This window comes from Canis lupus, chromosome 11, assembly GCF_003254725.2.
Source record: "Canis lupus dingo isolate Sandy chromosome 11, ASM325472v2, whole genome shotgun sequence".
NCBI classification, from domain to species: domain Eukaryota; kingdom Metazoa; phylum Chordata; class Mammalia; order Carnivora; family Canidae; genus Canis; species Canis lupus.
In genome coordinates this window covers 49,135,495-49,153,662 of record NC_064253.1, presented here as the reverse complement: position 1 = coordinate 49,153,662, position 18,168 = coordinate 49,135,495, and the positions used below count along the sequence as shown (strand labels likewise).

General features: G+C 41.7%; 1 protein-coding gene across 3 annotated transcripts in view; it reads right to left on the bottom strand.

The window, feature by feature from the left end:
* ACO1 (aconitase 1) overlaps positions 1-18,168 on the bottom strand; it is a 59,231-nt gene that overhangs the window by 24,740 nt on the left and 16,323 nt on the right. For 2 of the 3 annotated variants that reach the window (XM_025432290.3, XM_025432289.3), the window contains 6 exons: positions 11,406-11,524; positions 10,210-10,378; positions 9,033-9,170; positions 1,352-1,421; positions 1,036-1,219; positions 166-305 (listed from right to left, as the gene is read on the bottom strand). In XM_025432290.3, coding sequence (XP_025288075.1) covers positions 166-305; positions 1,036-1,219; positions 1,352-1,421; positions 9,033-9,170; positions 10,210-10,378; positions 11,406-11,502 — 798 coding nt within the window. In that variant the 5' untranslated portion in view covers positions 11,503-11,524. Of the gene's footprint in view, positions 1-165; positions 306-1,035; positions 1,220-1,351; positions 1,422-9,032; positions 9,171-10,209; positions 10,379-11,405; positions 11,525-14,752; positions 14,875-18,168 lie in introns of those variants that run through there. The other variant, XM_035697103.2, reaches the window with a different exon arrangement.

The following is an 18,168-nucleotide window of genomic DNA, read 5'->3' as shown; positions in this document are numbered from 1 at the left end:
CCACAGAAGAGTAAAATGAACATAACTGTCTAACACATAGCCACAGAACTGTCCCTTTATCTCATCTCTTTTTAAAAATCATCAACATATTGTTTCCTAACATCGTGCACTTCCTCCCTGTCACTCTGTTCGAGACCACGGGAGAGGCAGCATATCATTCATTACCTTGGTAATGGTGAGCACGATGTCCGTGGACGTTACCAGAGGGTGGGGATTTCCCAAGAGCCTGTAGCCGATCACCTGGGGAAGCACCATGCTGATCGGCTGACCCAGCATGACCGCTTCTGCTTCGATACCACCCACTCCTGCAAGGCCAGCATGACACAAGGATGCTTTCAGTGTGCTTCACTATGGAATTCAACCCCGTTACAAGGTTTTACTAGCATAGATCTGGGTTCTTTTTTTTTTTTTAAAGACTTTATTTATTTATTTATTCATGAGAGAGAGAGAGTGTGTATGAGAGAGAGAGAGAGAGAGAGGCAGAGACACAGGCAGAGGGAGAAGCAGGCTCCATGCAGGAAGCCTGATGCGGAATGATCCCCGGACTCTAGGATCACGCTCTGAGCCAATGGCAGGTGCTAAACCGCTGAGCCACCCAGGGATCCCCTAGATCTGGGTTCTATAAAGAATAGTTATCTTTCCTCTGTTTCCCTCTACAGAATTTTTAACAAGTATTTCTCAGAATGTGGTCCCCAAGAACACCTGTATCAAAACCGCCTTGATTCAATACCAAGTGGAAAATGGGGTTTGGGAGTCTCCATTTTTAACAAACAGCTCCAGTGATTTGCATTTATTCTAATGTCCCTAACCTTTATTCCAGTCATTCTTCCACACATTATTTTTGAGTCCCTACTAGGCATGAGGTACTTTTCTAGGCACTGGAAATAGAGCAGTAAAAACAAAACACAAAAATACCTCTTTGATATGTGTGATCACACAAAATCATGCTCCCGGGATGTCACGGTATTAGTGTAAATCAAGCTACACACATATACAAATAGCATATACAGAATAGGATCCTGGAACAATACTCACCCCAACCAAGGACACCCAAACCATCAATCATGGTAGTGTGCGAATCCGTGCCAACAAGGCTGTCTGGGTAATAATAGCCATCGTGATCAAATACCACTCTTGCCAAATACTCCAGATTCACTTGGTGGATGATTCCTGAACCAGGAGGAATAATCCGCATGTTGCGGAAAGCCTGGGAACCCCACTAGGATTGAGAATGGAAAGAACACTATGAAAACCTCATGCATTTCTATGTGGCCCATCTCCTCGGCACCTCTCTTTGTACTGTACCCATATATATAAAGAAACAACCAGTGAAACCAAACTCTGCTCATACCTTTAAAAATTCAAATCGTTCTCTATTTCTTTCAAATTCCAGGTCTTGATTCTTCTGTAAACTGTCTGTCCTGTCAGAGAGAAGAACTAAATGTATACATTTTAAGGTTTAAAAGGTTACCAGTTGAACTTATGGGTGTTGAACAAACTGGCAACTTTGTCTGCAGGCTTGCTGTGTGGTACTGATGCATTCATTCACATGGGAAATGAGAGGGAATCAGCAAAAGTAAAAAGAATAATTATTATTTGGTTCAAGTGATCCCTACAATACCTTTAAACATGGTGAGTAACACACATTAAGTGAATTTAAGTTGAAACTAATCTAATTACAAAGCCTGACTTTTAGGAACAGACTCTAGACATTTATGATGACAACAGCAGCTTAGATATTGAAAGAACTCTTGTTCCCGTATTTCTTTCCCATGGGTGACCTCGTTACACCTCTCTGAGCTGGGCTGCTCCGAGCTGGCAATTTCATCTGTTTCTTTTGGGAGACAGGGAACCAGCAATGCCAGGAGGCCCAGGCATTTATAGAATCACCATCTCCTAGCTCTTGGACAGAGATTTCAGAGAAGGACGGTGCTACCCAAGAACATTTATAAAGCACAGATTATATGATGATGTTTACTCAAAGTCATTTAGTCCATCAGGAATGACACAGGCAGAGCAGGGCATCAAAGAAGCTTCTCTAGGGGAGCACCTGGGTGGCTCAGTGGTTGATCCTTGGTTTTGGCTCAGTGCCTGCCTTTGGCTCAGGGTGTGATCCTGGGCTCCTTGGATCGAGTCCCCCATCGGGCTCCCCACAGGGAGCCTGCTTCTCCCTCTGCCTGTGTCTTTGCTTCTCTATCTGTGTCTCTCATGAATAAATAAATGAAATCTTAAAAAAAAAAAAAAAGAAGAAGAAGAAGCTTCTCTAGGATTTTTATAATCAAATCATGAAGGTAAAATAAACCATAGTTACAACTTTGCTGATGTGGCATACAGAAGGCACTCATAAACTGTATACTATGTAGTCAGTGAACACAGAATAAGATAGTAAATTAATAGCTAAGACTCAAGTTAGACTTCATTAATTAGTAGTTAATGCTTAGGAATGCCTGGGTGGCTCAGTGGTTGAGTGCCTGCCTTCAGCCCAGGGCCTGATCCTGGAGTCCCGGGATTGAGTCCACATCGGGCTCCCTGCATGGAGCCTGCTTCTCTCTCTGCCTGTGTCTCTGCCTCTCTCTGTGTGTCTCTCACGAATAAGTAAATAAAATCTTAAAAAAAAAAAAAAAAAGTAGTTAATGTTTACTAATTACAAGGAACAAGCCACTATTCTAAGTATTTAAAATTTACTTTCTCATTTAGTCTCCATAATAACCCTTTAGGTTAGATGCAACAAACAGCCACATTTTTCAAAAAAGGAAACTGAGATACAGAGAGGTTAAGAAACTTGCTCAAGACCACACAGCTAGGGACGCCTGGGTGACTCAGCGGTTGAATGTCTGCCTTTGGCTCAGGGCGTCTGGGGATCAAATCCCTCCTCGGGCTCCCTGTGAGGAGCCTGCTTCTCCCTCTGTGTCTCTGCCTCTCTCTGTGTCTGTCATGAATAAATAAATAAAATCTTAAAAAAAAAAAAAAAAGATCACACAGTTAGTAAACAGTGGAGCTGAAATTCAAACCCTGGCAGACAGAGCCAAAGCGCAGGATTATGACACAGGCTTTATGTGCTTTACCTGCAGGAACTCATCAATCATCATGGCAATCTCTCCCAGAGGTACCACTATTACCTCTATGTGCAGAAGAGGAGCCAAGGCACCGAAAAGTTAGCTCACCTATCCAAGGCCAGACATTTGATGATTATAGAGCCATCGTCTGAGCCTGGGTCAGACGGCTATGGGGCCGTTCTCTACTTCTCATCCACCCTCTTCCTTCACTTATTCACAGAGCCTACCCTGTGCTACCTGCTGGGAATACAAGGGTACAAAAGCAGTGCATACACTGCCCACTTGGTGCTCAGAGGCCTGGCCAGTGATACAGAGAAGCAACCAGGCAATTATCAGAGAGTGACTATCAATGTCATGATACAAGAAGTACAAGGTGCCAAGGGAACACTCAGAAAAGGTTGCAGGGATCCCTGGGTGGCGCAGCGGTTTAGCGCCTGCCTTCGGCCCAGGGCGCAATCCTGGAGACCCGGGATCGAATCCCACATCGGGCTCCCGGTGCATGGAGCCTGCTTTTCCCTCTGCCTATGTCTCCGCCTCTCTCTCTCTCTCTCTCAATGTGTGACTATCATAAATAAATAAAAATTAAAAAAAAAAAAAAAGGTTGCAAATTCAGACCAGAAATGAGGCATGTTTTGCAGAGGAAAATGACATTGGTGCAGACTGAAGGATGAAGTGGAGTCGGCCAGGTAAAGATAGGGAGGTGCTCCTTGGGGAAGAAGGACTGGGAGCACTTATCATTTACTCTACAAAAGCTCCATTCAGTTACCACCATGACTGTTTTTCTCTTGGTGTGAATACTCGCCAAGGTCAGTGTCAGTTGCTTTAATGGAATTAGTTCCTGAGGGTGCCTCAGAGCAAGAGTCCACAAATTCTAGCTCCATGGGCCAAATCTGGCCCCAAACTTGTACGTGTTTGGCCCTGAAGCAAACAGTAATTTCTACATTTTTAATGGTTGTTTAAAAAGAAAAAATACGTGAGCAGAGTATGTAGCCAACAAAACCTAAAATATTTACTCCTGGCCCTTAAAAAAAATTGCTGATCCCTGATGTAGAGTATGAATGTCTGTAGGTGTGTGTATGTATTAGAGAAAAGCAACAGGTAGAAAGAGAGAAAGGAGAGATGCCAACAGAGAGAAACAAGGCTGGACAAGAATGCTGCCCCCAGAACAGCAGAGCCTCTGGACCCTCTGGACCAGGTGTGGCTATTCCTCAAGGTACTTGTCTCCTTCTCACTAATACACTGAGGGCTTCATCCCTCCAGCTCCCTTCTGTCTGTCTAAGTCTGCATCCACGTTTCCAATGTATGCTGAGCATCTGCATCAGGAATACCTTGAACACCACACAGTCAACGGGATAACCCCTAACACACAAGCTTCCTTTCTGAATCTCATCCCCATCTAATGACCTCCCCTCCCACCACTTAGTTTCTACAACTACGGAAGCATTTCTTCTAGAAATAGCCTAGCTGGCTCCTCTGTCAACCTACCTTTGTACGATCACCAGGGACCATTCTCTAAACACAGATCATCAGGACCCATCTGGAACCTGACAATGGCTTCCCATTTTGTAAATAAAGCACGAATCCCTTGCCTTAACAAAGTGTAACCTCAAACTTCCTTTATGAATATGAAATATGAATATGAAACCTCTATCACCAGGACCAAACTGCAGCTTCAGCCGCAGCTTCAGCCCCCATGCTCTCCCACACCTCGCTTCCCTCACGCTGCATTCTCTGTGTAGAGCGCCTTTTCCAGGACTCACTCCTTCTAAACCCCTTCCGGACCTGGATCAAGTGATTCTCCAGGTAGAACCCTCTGGACTCCCTGGGTCAGGATGATTTGGTTACTACATTTACTGACTGCAATGAGGTCATGTGTTCTTTAATTTTCTCTCTTCTAAACTAATCTGTTTCTTAAGCAAATACTGGCACACAGAGGTCTGTTAAATAGATTTAACTTTAAAATAAAGGAAGACAGATCTTTGAACATTGCTCTTAATCATATGCAGCCCTGCCTCTGGTTCCCCAGTCCTTCTATGGTGCTCTGAACACTTGTGGACGGCCAGTCAGGGACCCTTACCCTCTTGTCTTCAGTGCTAGAAAGACATGAGAACTTTCCACAGCACAAAAGCACGGTTGGAAGGGCAAGAGTCACCCCAGAGAATGCTGGGACATCAGTGTGATATAAACAACATATTCACGGGACAAACAGAAGCCAGAAATGGTTAATCTATTTTAAGATAGGTTAATTTCAAGTAAAAACCTATTTACTTATTAAAACAAAACACTTCTTTTTTTTTTTTTTTTTGGCTCAAATTAACAGTTCTAGTTCCTGGAATGAATAAATAGACCTAGAATTTGGATTTTTTCCACAACTCAGAACTTCCCTAAGTTCACCAATCGATTGAGCTTTTAGTAAGTTCTCTGAATACGAATGGCCTCATGGACTAAAGAGTAAATTTCTCCTCAGTTACATAATTTGAATTCAGATTTGGACGTATATCAAAGTTTCTGAGTATTCCATTTAATGGTACTCCAGAAGTTCACAAACAGTATTTATTGAGGAGAGAGTTTCCATACCCAGGAAATCTGCTCAGAAATCGTCATGATAATCTTGTTGGGATTTTTTTTTAAAGTTATTTTTGAGATAACTTTGAAAAACTTTACAATAATGAGTTAGTTAGACCCTCCATTCCTAAAAATGGTGACACCAATTATTCTTATCCAAACGAGGCAAAGGGCTCAGAAATACTTAAATGAGAGTATCTAACATCCAAGCACCCCTTCCACAGTTTTTCTAGTTCATTTCTGGAAATAGCTGGAAATCAGCCCATAGCACACAGTTCCACAAAAGTTGAGGCATATCACATTTAATTCCTTATAAAAATATGGAAAGAGACGGGGAGGTCAAATTGCAAAACCAACCTTGAGCAATAAAAACAAAACACCACCAATGAAAACACTCCTAACAGAAATGTTCTCTTTAATTTAAAAAAAGGGGGGGGGGTTGCTAGATTTGGATATCAGTTTGGATCAAAGTCCTGCCCCCATCTCCTCGGACTTTGCTGTTTCCATAATAATGTTTTCAGTACTGCAGTATAAATGAAAAGAGTCCATAAAAACTGAAACCAGAGTTGATGGATTTTAAGGTTTGAAGAGGAAAAATCAATAGAGTAAACTTTCCAATTACCCAGATTCATACTGCTTAACAGTCAGAGGAGTTCTCTGAATATTGAATCAAAAGACTTCAGACATTAAAACAGTTACAATTCTGGCTTCCCTGTACTTTTACCTTCCAGGCAGTGAAATAAAGGTAAATCATCAACACCAGTGAGAATCTCCAAGAAAGATAAAATTGTCCATGATTTTGTGAGGCTACTTTAATAACTTCTGAAGTGGGGTGTTAGGAAATATCCTTGTTATCAAATAGAATAACATTTTGTGTATGTATTTTTAATTCTTCCCTTTGACTCCAAACCATTAAATTGAGCTCATGTGATTTAAGGAGGAAAAAAAAGACAAGTTGCCTAAGGATGAGTTTAGAGTCCAAGGGAAAGGGAACAGCTGCTGAGTATCTAGTCTGTTCCAAGAACTGTCAATTCAGGGGACAAAGCAGATTTCTCTTTATCCGGAATTTATCTGGTTTGGATACTGACAACATTAATCTTAGAATGACCAGTCACTACATTTCTCTTTAGGCTGTATGGAACCCACTTAAGTCCCTAAGGAAGCAAGGAAAGTTATTTTTTTTCCTCTTTGAATAGTTTCATACTCTTAAATGATTTTTTATTATAAAAAACCATAGCCTCTTATCATCAAAATAAATAACAGTTATAAGCCTAGAGATAAATCGTTCAGCAGTTTGTCATCTCTTTTTCCAATCTTTTAGTTTTTGTACAACTTTTCACCTAGCTGAGATCACACTCTACATGCAACTTATATCTGGCTCATTGAGCTGTGACATGAGCACGTTCCAAGTGTTATTAAACATTTTATAATTATAATGGTAAACGCTACCTAATAATTCACTTTAAGGACATATCATGATCTAGTAAATCATTCTCCTTTGTTGGCCATTAAGAATGCTTCTAGGTTTCCATTATTATAAATACTGTCATGAACACTATTTAGTCATTAAGCTACTTGTGAATTCCAGATTATCTATAAAGGGTAATGCTCAGAAGTGGAAATTCCAGGACAAAGGATATGACAATTTCTAATAATCTTTATACATACTGCTTTCATCATTCCTAATTTATAGTATTATCAGCAGGGAATAAAAGTGTCTCCCTCATGACACCTTTATAATGAATAATGTTTATTTTCTAATCTTAACTCTATTGATAAGAGAAAATGGTATCTCAAGGATTTAATCTACTTTTTTTTATTACTTCTGAAGTTAAAAAGGATTCATATAGTGCTTATCATTGCTTTTCCTTTCATTGTGAAATGTCTACTTTTTTACCCATTAATCTGCTGGGTTTTACTATATATTTTTTTAAAGATTTTATTTATTCATGAGGGATACAGAGGCAGAGGCGGAGACATAGGCAGAGGGAGAAGCAGGCTCCCTGTAGGGAGCTTGATGTGGGACTCAATCCCAGGTTTCCAGGCTCTTGATCTGAGCTGAAGGCAGATGCTCAACTACTGAGCTACACAGGTGCCCCCATTCATTTCTTTTAAATTTATTTTTTATTTATTTTTTTTAATTTTTATTTATTTATGATAGTCACACAGAGAGAGAGAGCAAGAGGCAGAGACATACGCAGAGGGAGAAGCAGGCTCCATGCACCAGGAGCCCGATGTGGGATTCGATCCCGGGTCTCCAGGATTGCGCCCTGGGCCAAAGGCAGGCGCTAAACCGCTGCGCCACCCAGGGATCCCCATTTCTTTTAAATTTAGAAAGGCCCTTCTCCTCAAGACATTTGACACATACTTAAATTTTTTTCTGAAATTTTTGATGATTTAATTTAAAAAATATTAATGCGATTAATGTGATTCACAGGAATCACTCTCTCTACTAAATAATTAATTTCCCCAGCACTGAATGTGGTATAGTTCTTTTTTTCCCCACACAGAGTTGATGATAACTCTTAGGTTATTCTTCTTGGTTAAGATACTAGACTTCTAGCAGCACCTGGTTGCCCTCCCTGTGTAATCTTTCTTTTCTTTTCTTTTCTTTTCTTTTCTTTTCTTTTCTTTTCTTTTCTTTCTTTTCTTTCTTTTCTTTTCTTTTCTTTTCTTTTCTTTTCTTTTCTTTTCTTTCTTTCTTTCTTCCTTCCTTCCTTCCTTCCTTTCTCTTTCTTTCTTTCTTTCTTTCTTTCTTTCTTTCTTTCTTTCTTTCTTTCTTTCTTTCTTTCTTTCTTTCTTTCTTTCTTTCTTTCTTTATGAGAGACACAGAAGAGACACTGAAAGAGACAAAGACACAGGCAGAGGGAGAAGCAGACTCCCTGCAGGGAGCCTGATGTGGGACTCGATCCTAGGACTCCGGGATTACGCCCTGGGCCAAAGGCAGATGCTCAACCACTGAGCCACTCACAGGGCGTCCCCTGTGTAATCTTGCAGCTACTTCTACTACAGATGGAATATACTTCCCACCCCTAACTTATGGCTTGACTGTGACTTGCTTTGATTAATGTCACTGTGAAGAGAAGTGATTCTACACTAGCTCTGATCTAAGCCTCAAGAGATATTGTGGGTTCCCATTTGCCCTCCTGAGCCTCTGTGATCACCAGATAGCTGCTTTCTCCTTCAGCCTGGGCACCAGAAGAAGTAAAAAGAAAAAAATCATAAATTTAAAAAAAGAAGAAAAAAAAGACCCCCCCCCTTTACTGGAAAATCTTTGGTAAGTTTGAATTTTTCTGAATACATCTTTTAAAGATTTCTTCTTTTGTTTATCTACATACACACATAAAGAAGACGTGAATTCCAAGATTTTGCACAAAACAGAAAACCCAAGTATCCGTCCTAATGTCTCACCTTCTGTTGAAATCCACCTGGATGGAATGATCGATTACAAGATCGGCAGGACAGATGGGGTTTATTTTCTCTGGATCTCCTCCTAACTTTTTCACAGCATCACGCATTGCAGCAAAGTCAACCACAGCTGGCACACCTCTGAGAAAAGAGAGAATTAAGCAGAAAACAAAACTGTTGAATAAAGTGTACTTCGATTTTTCAGCTTTTGCCTCCACTGACAATTGGCCGTGAGACAGTGTCATCAGTGGGGCTGACAATGGATGACTTAGAAAAGTGGAAGTTTCTATATATCTTTCTTTGAGCAGAAATTGGAAGTGCCATGACTGAGTGGTATCTCTACATGCAATTTTGTCACTGCACTAAAGTTAACAACAAATGTGGTCTAAATAGAGACCTTAGGAAAGTAGGCACTTAAAAACCCTGGGTCTGTTCCTGCCATGGCTGATTCCCATTCACATGGTGGGGTGATAAAGACCTAGAGAAGATACATGGATCATACCTCCAACTTCAGATCAAATTTAAAGAAATGGATGTAATTCAGAGAAGTATGCTATGAATCAAATCTATACTAGGTGAATCTCTCCTTTTTATTATTTTAGAGTATAAAATTTGTCCTCTAGACTGTCCTCTAGAAAAATGAAATTCAGTTCTAAAAGGAATAAAACAACATCATTTAAAAATGGAAAGATAGTGTCTTAAAAAAACAGGCCATGATGGGAAGTAAAGACTCTTGGGAATGGCAAGGTGTGAACTGAGGCTGAATAGCAACAGGTTGGGCCTTGTGAACTACAAGTCTTCCCTAAGGTGACAGCACATCAGTGTTCTAGGGATGGCTGTTTGAAACTGGCTTGTGGGTGATAGGATGTGAGGGAGACAAGATTCCAAGACAGTCATACTCCATGCTATTTCTTCCATCTTCTGCCACTATACTTAAGACTAGGATCTCCAAGACCAAAGATGATGACCTTTGCCATTGGAAAAGGTGGAGTGACTACACATCCGAATTTATCTGAGACAAACTCTTGCTGTCCAGGATAACAGACCTCTTACATTTTCAAAAATGTCTGGATATTGGGTGATCAATTATATAGGCGCTGCGTGTGTGTGTATGTGAAGCACTCTCTAAAGGCTGACAAGGGAGGCAGTGAAGAGGGAAGTGAAGTGATATCAGGCTCACGTGAAGTCCTGTAGGATGACGCGAGCAGGCTTAAATGGCACTTCTATGTTCTTATGCTGCATGACATTCCAATTTAGGATATTTTCAATGTCATTTTTCTTCACCAAAAATTGATCACAGTTCCGAATGGCTGCCTCCAGGAGAACTCTGATAGAAAATGGTAAGCGTTCTAGGGAAAAAGGAGAAAGCATAATCAAAACAAATAAAAGCCATGAGACACCTTATCATAAGAACTATTTAAAGCCAATCTCTAAATAAACTTGATACAAGGCATTAGACTACTCCTCCAACAGGGAAAGAGGGTAAATTTAAACTGATTTCAACAGTTTAAAATATAACCATATCGAATGGGTTTAAAAGACATTCGGTACTAGAAAATACCCACAGACTAGGCAAAGATAAATATTATAGTTAATTTTTTCATAATAAATTATTGCCTTACCTTGGATTCCAATAATAGAGTTTCTCTTAAGTTACCATGAAAGAAGTCAGTCTAGGTATTTATTGTATTACGTTTTGGCAAGTAACACACAGAGTAATATTTCTTATGAAAACTATTGTTTAAGAAATGAGAAAATAACTTCTTTACAACTATTATAATTAAGATCAAAGTACAGTCATATATACCTTTTAATGGAAACACAAGCATAAACACCATAATGGGTTCGAGGATAAAACAATGGTAATTCCTGAAAAAACTATTTTGTTTATTTAAAAAAGAAATACTGTATCATCAATATTAATAACCAATATTATTTGGGAAAGACCAGAGTGCAAAGGTAGAAAAGCAGAGGATTTGGAATAAAAAAGACCTGTTTTTATCCAATTCTGGTACCCACAGTTGTTTTTTGATCATGTCATCGATGCTCCCTGGACCTCAGCTTCTTAGGACTTCTTACATTTTGTAAACATGACCTCACAGAGTTGTTATACAAATTAAATAATATATGTGCACAAATACTCTATATGCTATAAATGTTATATAAATGTCATATTTATATAATCAAAATTACTTAAAAACAGGCAACATAAGAAAGTGGTGTGTGTTTACGTGCTTAATCCAAGACCATTCAGGCATTTCTGCAACTCCCTCTTTCAACTCTCCTAAAGGCTAATTAATTACATAGCTTAATTATTATGCAAACAAGACTCTTGATTGCTGTGAGAACAATTACATCAAAGAACCATACGCCTACCATATCTTGAATCCTTCAATTTATTCAAATTAAAGAATTTCTTTCCTGGTTGTGCAGGATCCAAAGGCTCAATAAGGTGTGCAAATGGGTTGCTCATGATTCTTGATGGCCACGTGTCCCTAAAAAAAAAAAAAAAAGAAAACACTTAATTTCTACTCTCAAAGCTGGACCTCAGGAACCTGGATGGCTCAGTCAGTTAAGGGTCTGCCTTCAGCTTCCAGGGTCCTGGGATGGAGCTGTGAGTTGGGCTCCCTGCTCAGCAGAGAGCCTGCTTCTTCCTCTGCCCCTTCCCATGCTCATCCATGCTCATGCTCCTGCTCTCTCTAAAATAAATAAATAAAAATCTTAAAAAAAAAAAAAAAAAGCTGGATCTCATTTATTCTGAGGAGTGTTTGTCCTCTTTTTGGTACATATTCACTTCAATATATCACTTGGTACATATTCACTTCAAGATATCACTTATCTTTTCAACGTAGCAGGAAGGAGGGACATACAGAACTACAAGAATGATATCTTAGCAAAAAAATGGGCTTCTGTGAGGCTATTGTGAAAGCCTGCATTCAACTCTCAAGAGGTTATAAAATCCTAAACTTCTTTTGTCTTATGTCTATAACTTTCCAACCCTCTTCCACTGATAAGATATGTTTTGTCTCGGGGTAAATCCTCAGTATATGAAGAGACTTCTGAGCTGGACAGAAAGTAAAAGGTCCATAGTGGGTGACATGCAATTGTATAAACTTGAACTTGGGAAGTGAGGGCTTGGAAGCAGGTATTTTCTGTTGTAAGAGTCTCTGCAGCATCTAAAATAAATGTGTTAGTTTGAAGTCTTCCTGATTCACTTTTGCGTATGGTGTTAACAGAGCATTCACATTAGGTAATCTCTGTTACTGCGGTGGGGCATAAAGACGCAAACTTCCCAGATGTGTGCAGAGGAGACCCTCTACCCCAGCTTGGGGAAGGACTTAGCTATCTTTGTATAATTTTTAAAACAATTTTTAAAAGATTTTTATTTATTCATGAGAGACACAGAGAGAGAGGCAAAGACATAAGCAGAGGGAGAAGCAGGCTCCATGCAGGAAGCCCGATGTGGGACTTGATCCCAGGACTCCAGGATCACGCCCTGAGCCTAAGGAGACACTCAACCGCTGAGCCACCCAGGCGTCCCGATCCTTGTATAAATTATAAGCATGAACAAGGGAGGACACTGTTCCTGGCTTCCACCACATAGAGAAACAGAGGTTTCAAAAAACGTCACTGTACAACTCAGAGCAAAACACATTGGAGTAAGAGACAACTTCCTTTCCAGTCCTACCCCTTGGGCAAAAATCCTTCAACCAATCCATTGCCCAAGAGTCTTCTGAGATAAGAATAGTAATGTTTCTGGGCTGACTGGCTCAGTCAGTGGAGTGTAAGCGGGTCAGGAGCAGCTCTTGATCTCAGAGTTTTGGGTTCAAGCCCCATGTTGGATGTACAGATTACTTAAAAATAAAATCTTAAAAAAAACAAAAAACAAAAAAGAAAACAAAAAAACAGTAACATTTCCCCAATTAATCCGGGGGTTTTATGAATACTTAAATATTCAACATATTTTGGGGATGACTAATATGGTCAACATATTACTGTAAAATGAAAAAAATAACATGTGTAGGCATACCTCAGATAAATTGTGAGTTCAGTTCCCAACCACAATATGGCAAATATCATAATAATAGGAGTCAAATGAAGTTTTTGGCTTCCGAGTGCATATAAAAGTTATGTTCACACTCTACTGTAATCTATTAAGTGTACAACAGCATTATGTCTAAAAAAATGTACTTTAATAAAAAAAAACTTTATTGCTAGAAAATGCTAACCATCATCTGTGCGTTCAGTGAGTCATAACCACTGGCCATAGATTACCATACGATATATAATAATAAATGAATTTGAACATTATTACAACATGACACAGAGACCTGAAGTGAACAAATGCTGTTGGGAAAATAGTGCCAAGAGATTTGCTCAATGCAGGGTTGCTACAAACCTTCAATCTGTAAAAACCACAGTATTTGCAAAGCAAAAGCACAATAAAATGGAAGTATGCCTGTAAAGGAAATGACTGGGGGATAAAAAGTGACAGGTGGTTCTTGTCTCTGTAGACAGGCCCATTTCTTCAACAAAAACATAAAACAGAGGCACCTGGGTGGCTCAGTGATTGAGTGCCTTCGGCTCAGGGCGTGATCCCAGGGTTCTGGAATCGAGTCCTGCAAGGGGCTCCCCATGGGGAGACTGCCTCCCCCTCTGCCTCTGTCTCTCATGAATAAATAAATAAATAAAATCTTAAAAAAAAAACAGAGATTCCTGAGTCTCACCCCTAAGCTACTGAATTAGAATTGATGGGGGAGGTGGAGGTAAGCAGGAATCGCAGTGTTTGGTCTCCAGGTGTTTGTAACCAATGTTCAAGGTGAGAATCACGGCTGGACGCCGGAGTGCCAGGTGAGGAACGGACACTTAATTTAGGAGGCAGCAAAATCCCATGGCAGCTGTATGTTTGCCAGGCGGAGGGAATCACAATGAAATTGCCTTCACGGAGGGGAAGGGACCCAGCACCAGGCAGGCAGGGGCAGAGTGTGCCGGCTAAGGGGGCAGTGGCCCTTCGGCTCCAGCCCTGAGCTGCGTGCAGGGACTTAGCCTAGCCCGGTGTCGACAGATCATCCGATTTTTCAAGCAAGCCTGGCAGTCTGGATTTCTACATGACCTCTCCTGATTTAGAAATCTGGGTAACTAAAGGTTTCTTTACTTTTTAAATTTTTTTTTTTAAGATTTTATTCATGCGAGGCACAGGAGGAGAGGCAGGCCCCATGCAAGGAGCCCGATGTGGGACTCGATCCCAGGAATCTGGGATCATGCCCTGAGCCAAAGACAGCTGCTCAACCCGAGCCACGCAGGCGTCTCTAACTAAAGGTTTCTAAAAGGCTGTGTGGTTCTGCAGCGGGAAGACCACACGAACACACCTTGTGGGCCCTGTGCCACCCGCGGAGTGACCTTGGGGGGCAGAGGTTTTGGACCGGAGGGCAGCAGGGCTCCTGGAGGGATTACGGGAGGGAGGAGGCCAGAGGTGACCTGCGTGGGCCACTGGAGGGTGGCCGCTGCCACGGAAAAGCGGCGGATGGAACTGAAGAGGCAAAGGCTAGAGAGGGCGGCCTGGAGGGGGGGTGTTTCACCGAGTCGCCTCCTAGGAGGGGAGAGCGCAGTTAAGTGCCACACAGATGCCAGAGATCTGTTACTCATCCCCACTAAAGGGGGAGCCAGTCGGGAGGGGGAGAAAATCCCTATAAATACGCCCGTTTAGTAAGAGGTGAGCTCACCTGTCTGCAGAAGTTGCCAAATCCGTGGACTCGGAAACAAGACTAATAATTCCACTGACTGGAATTTTGAAGGTGTAAGTTGAAAAAGGCAATAATCCTATTCTCCCATTGATTTGCTGTCAGTTCCAATTCTTGACTTAGTGTTTCCACCCCAAACAGTATGAACTGCAAGAGTAAAACTGCCTGTGAAATGGATGGAGAGAAGGGTGTCTCCACAGAGGTTGTGGGACATGAGAGAACCTCTGTGGTGGGGGGCAGTGCTGGAGATCCTTGCAGAACCCGGCAGGGTGGGTCATTCCCATCTTCAAAAGCCTGGAGTCTCTGAATCACCCCTCTATCTGTGTCAAACCCTAAAGGGGCCAAGAGCTTCCATTTTGCCAAAATTCTATGGTTAAACCAATTGCTAAGTTGTACCCATACTGGCCATGATGCGGTGAGGAAGAAACGGGTCCATTTACCTCCCTGTAGCTTACAAACACCTGGGGCAGAATTTTGGGATCCTCACACAATCCCTGCTCCTCCCACTCCCCTACAAAGCCGGCCTGCACAGTTCCGAACAGATAAAGTGACCGCTACAGCTTTTATGGAAATGGCTTTGTGTAAAGTGCTCTACCATCTGCCTCACTTTTTCCTTAGAAACTAGGCAACTGGGGGATCCGTGGGCGGCTCAGCGGTTTAGCGCCTGCCTTTGGCAGAGGATGTGATCCTGGAGTCCCAGGATCGAGTCCCAGGATCGAGTCCCGCATCGGGCTCCCTGCATGGAGCCTGCTTCTCCCTCTGCCTGTGTGTCTGCCTCTCTTTCTCTGTGTCTCTCATGAATATATAAAATCTTAAGAAAAAAAAAGAGAAACTACGTAACTCTCATTTCACTATATTAATGAACCAAATTCTTTTTAAAATATTTTATTTATTTATTTATTCGAGAGAGAGAGAGACAGAGACAGAGACACAGGCGGAGGGAGAAGCAGGCTCCATGCAGGGAGCCTGACTTGGGACTCGATCTCCGGTCTCCAGGATCACGCCCTGGGCCTAAGGCAGACACTCAGGCCACCCAGGTGTCCCGTGAACCAAATTCTACTTGCAGAATTTAAAGAAGAAAGGAATCTGTCACTAGTTAGGACCGGCATATAAGTATCTGCATTGCGGTACAGAAATACCCAGTGCTTTATACCATCTTGTCTAATTTTGGCAACATCTCTGTAGGTTAAAGAGTATTATTATTTCCATTCTACAGTGGAGGAAACCGCAGCTCAGAGATGGAAGAACATGTTTGAGGACATACATCTAACCTAGTAAGAGGCGGAGAGCTGGGTTTTAAATCCTGGCTCTTTCCAGCCACCTCACGCCACCTCCCCTGGTGCAACAACTGCTGTTCTAAAGGGGGTGCTGGAGAGAGGTCACCAATCAACCCCACAGCTAAAAAAAGCCAGAAGAGACTCATGGGCCTGACAAATCTTACTGGGACTCAGTTCTGAATACTGCAGTTACCCCTCCTTCTTCCAAGGGTTACCCAGCACATTGGTCTGAGCTTGGCATTGTCACATGTCCCTTGCTACTCTTTACTGAGCCATAGGTGAGCAACAGCAGCTGTGTTTTGGTGACCAAAAACTGGTTTTGCTTCCAAGTTGGGAAACAGTCCTTTCATACCCCCTGGAGGGCTCTGGTAATCCTGCAATCCCTCCTAGGTTTCATTAATGCTATCATCACACCTTGTCTTAGATCGCTTTATAGGAACTCCCCATGCTTCAGCGATCCCAAGGGAAAGCTAAAAACTACCATATTCCAAGGCAGGTAGGAGGGAGAGATCTTTAGCTTGAGAACAGTCGACACCCAGAGAGAATCAAGGCATCATAAATGCTTCCCAGGTCTGCCTTCCTCGGCCAGAATCATACCCTATCCTCAAACCTCAAGTATTACTGCAAATCCTGCAGACTCTAAAACTACCCCTGGTCTGGTTTTATCTAAAAACCCAGCTAACTGCCCAGGGAGCCCTCCCTACTTCCCACATCTGCATAAAGCCCACACCTCATTGTCATTGTTTCAACTCCTTTCTTTTCTTATCCCTATCCTGCCTTCCTTCAGGTTCCTGCCTTTTTTGTTTTGTTTTGTTTTACCTAATCCCCATTCAATAGGAATAAAAGGAAGGCGTGAACAGAGTCACTGTGGATTTTTTGGGAGAGAGGTGTGTTATCTTAGTTATTTTCTTTTGGGGGGCTAGGAGAAGGGTTAGTAGTATGCATGGAAATACGCATGGGTGCTACCTTTTCTGTTCCACAGAATAAGATAGTATTGCATGGAGGCCAAGAAAAAAAAAGAAGTTTTTAAAAATAAGAAAGTTAAGAAGGGGAAATTATGTCTCGTAAGCAGTGATGTTGGAGCTCATTTGGAGCTTGTGGTTCATGAATACTTGTGTTCATTACAGTAGGATGGCTAAACATTCGCCCTGGCCTTTGAATCAAGTAGGACATGTGAACAGTTCTTAAACAGAAGGAATTTAAAAAAAGACATTTGCACTGTATTTGAAGCCCTTCCCTACACCTAGCTCACACTCTTAAAATCAAGAGAATTATTTGGTTGAGAAACACTGTCTTTCAAAGCTAAACTATCCTGAAATACCAGCTGGGTGACTTGTACAATGTCATGATGCCCTCAGGTACATCTTGTACACAGATGCACAGAAGAGTGGGAGTGGGGAAAGAGTGCCGAACACCAGATTTTTAAAGTAAATTACTAAAAACGCTAAACATTAGGCAAAGGCAGACAGATCTGAGACGTTTAACAACTGAACCATGCTGTTAGTAAAGAAGTTGCAGGGAGATCAGAGCTGTGGTTCCTCCCAACCACAGTCTTGCTGCCAACCAACCTTTGGTCGCAATGTTGGACACCTGCAAATGACTCGGACACCATCATTTGTGCATATGTGGCAGGGCATTAACCCATTCCCCACCCCATACCCTCAGGACACTTTGTCCTAGATGCTAATGGAGCTGATGAGACAGAATGAGAGAATGCTGAGCCTTCTGGAAAGAACCTTAGAGATGCTATAGCATTTTCCTGACCAGGAAACAGAGATCCCCTAGAAGGAAAGTGGGGTCACTAGGTTTATGAGGGGTAGACCTAGGAAGAAAATACAGCTGATTTTCTCTCAAGTGAAATGCAAACTTCTGGCAGAGGAAAAAAGAATGCTTAAAATCCTTCAAAAGTAAAGTTGAGAAAAGTACAACTTAAGCACTTTCACGTATCACACACTACATATCACATTCTGCTGGCACTTTTGGGAGCTAGGTCTCTAATCATTGACTGAGCCTTCCATGTGGTTCAGATTTCCCGGGAACTGACTGACAGCTAAACTTTGGGAAAACAAAAACAAACAAAAATAATAAACTTTGGGAAAACAACTTAGAGCTAGGGCTAAG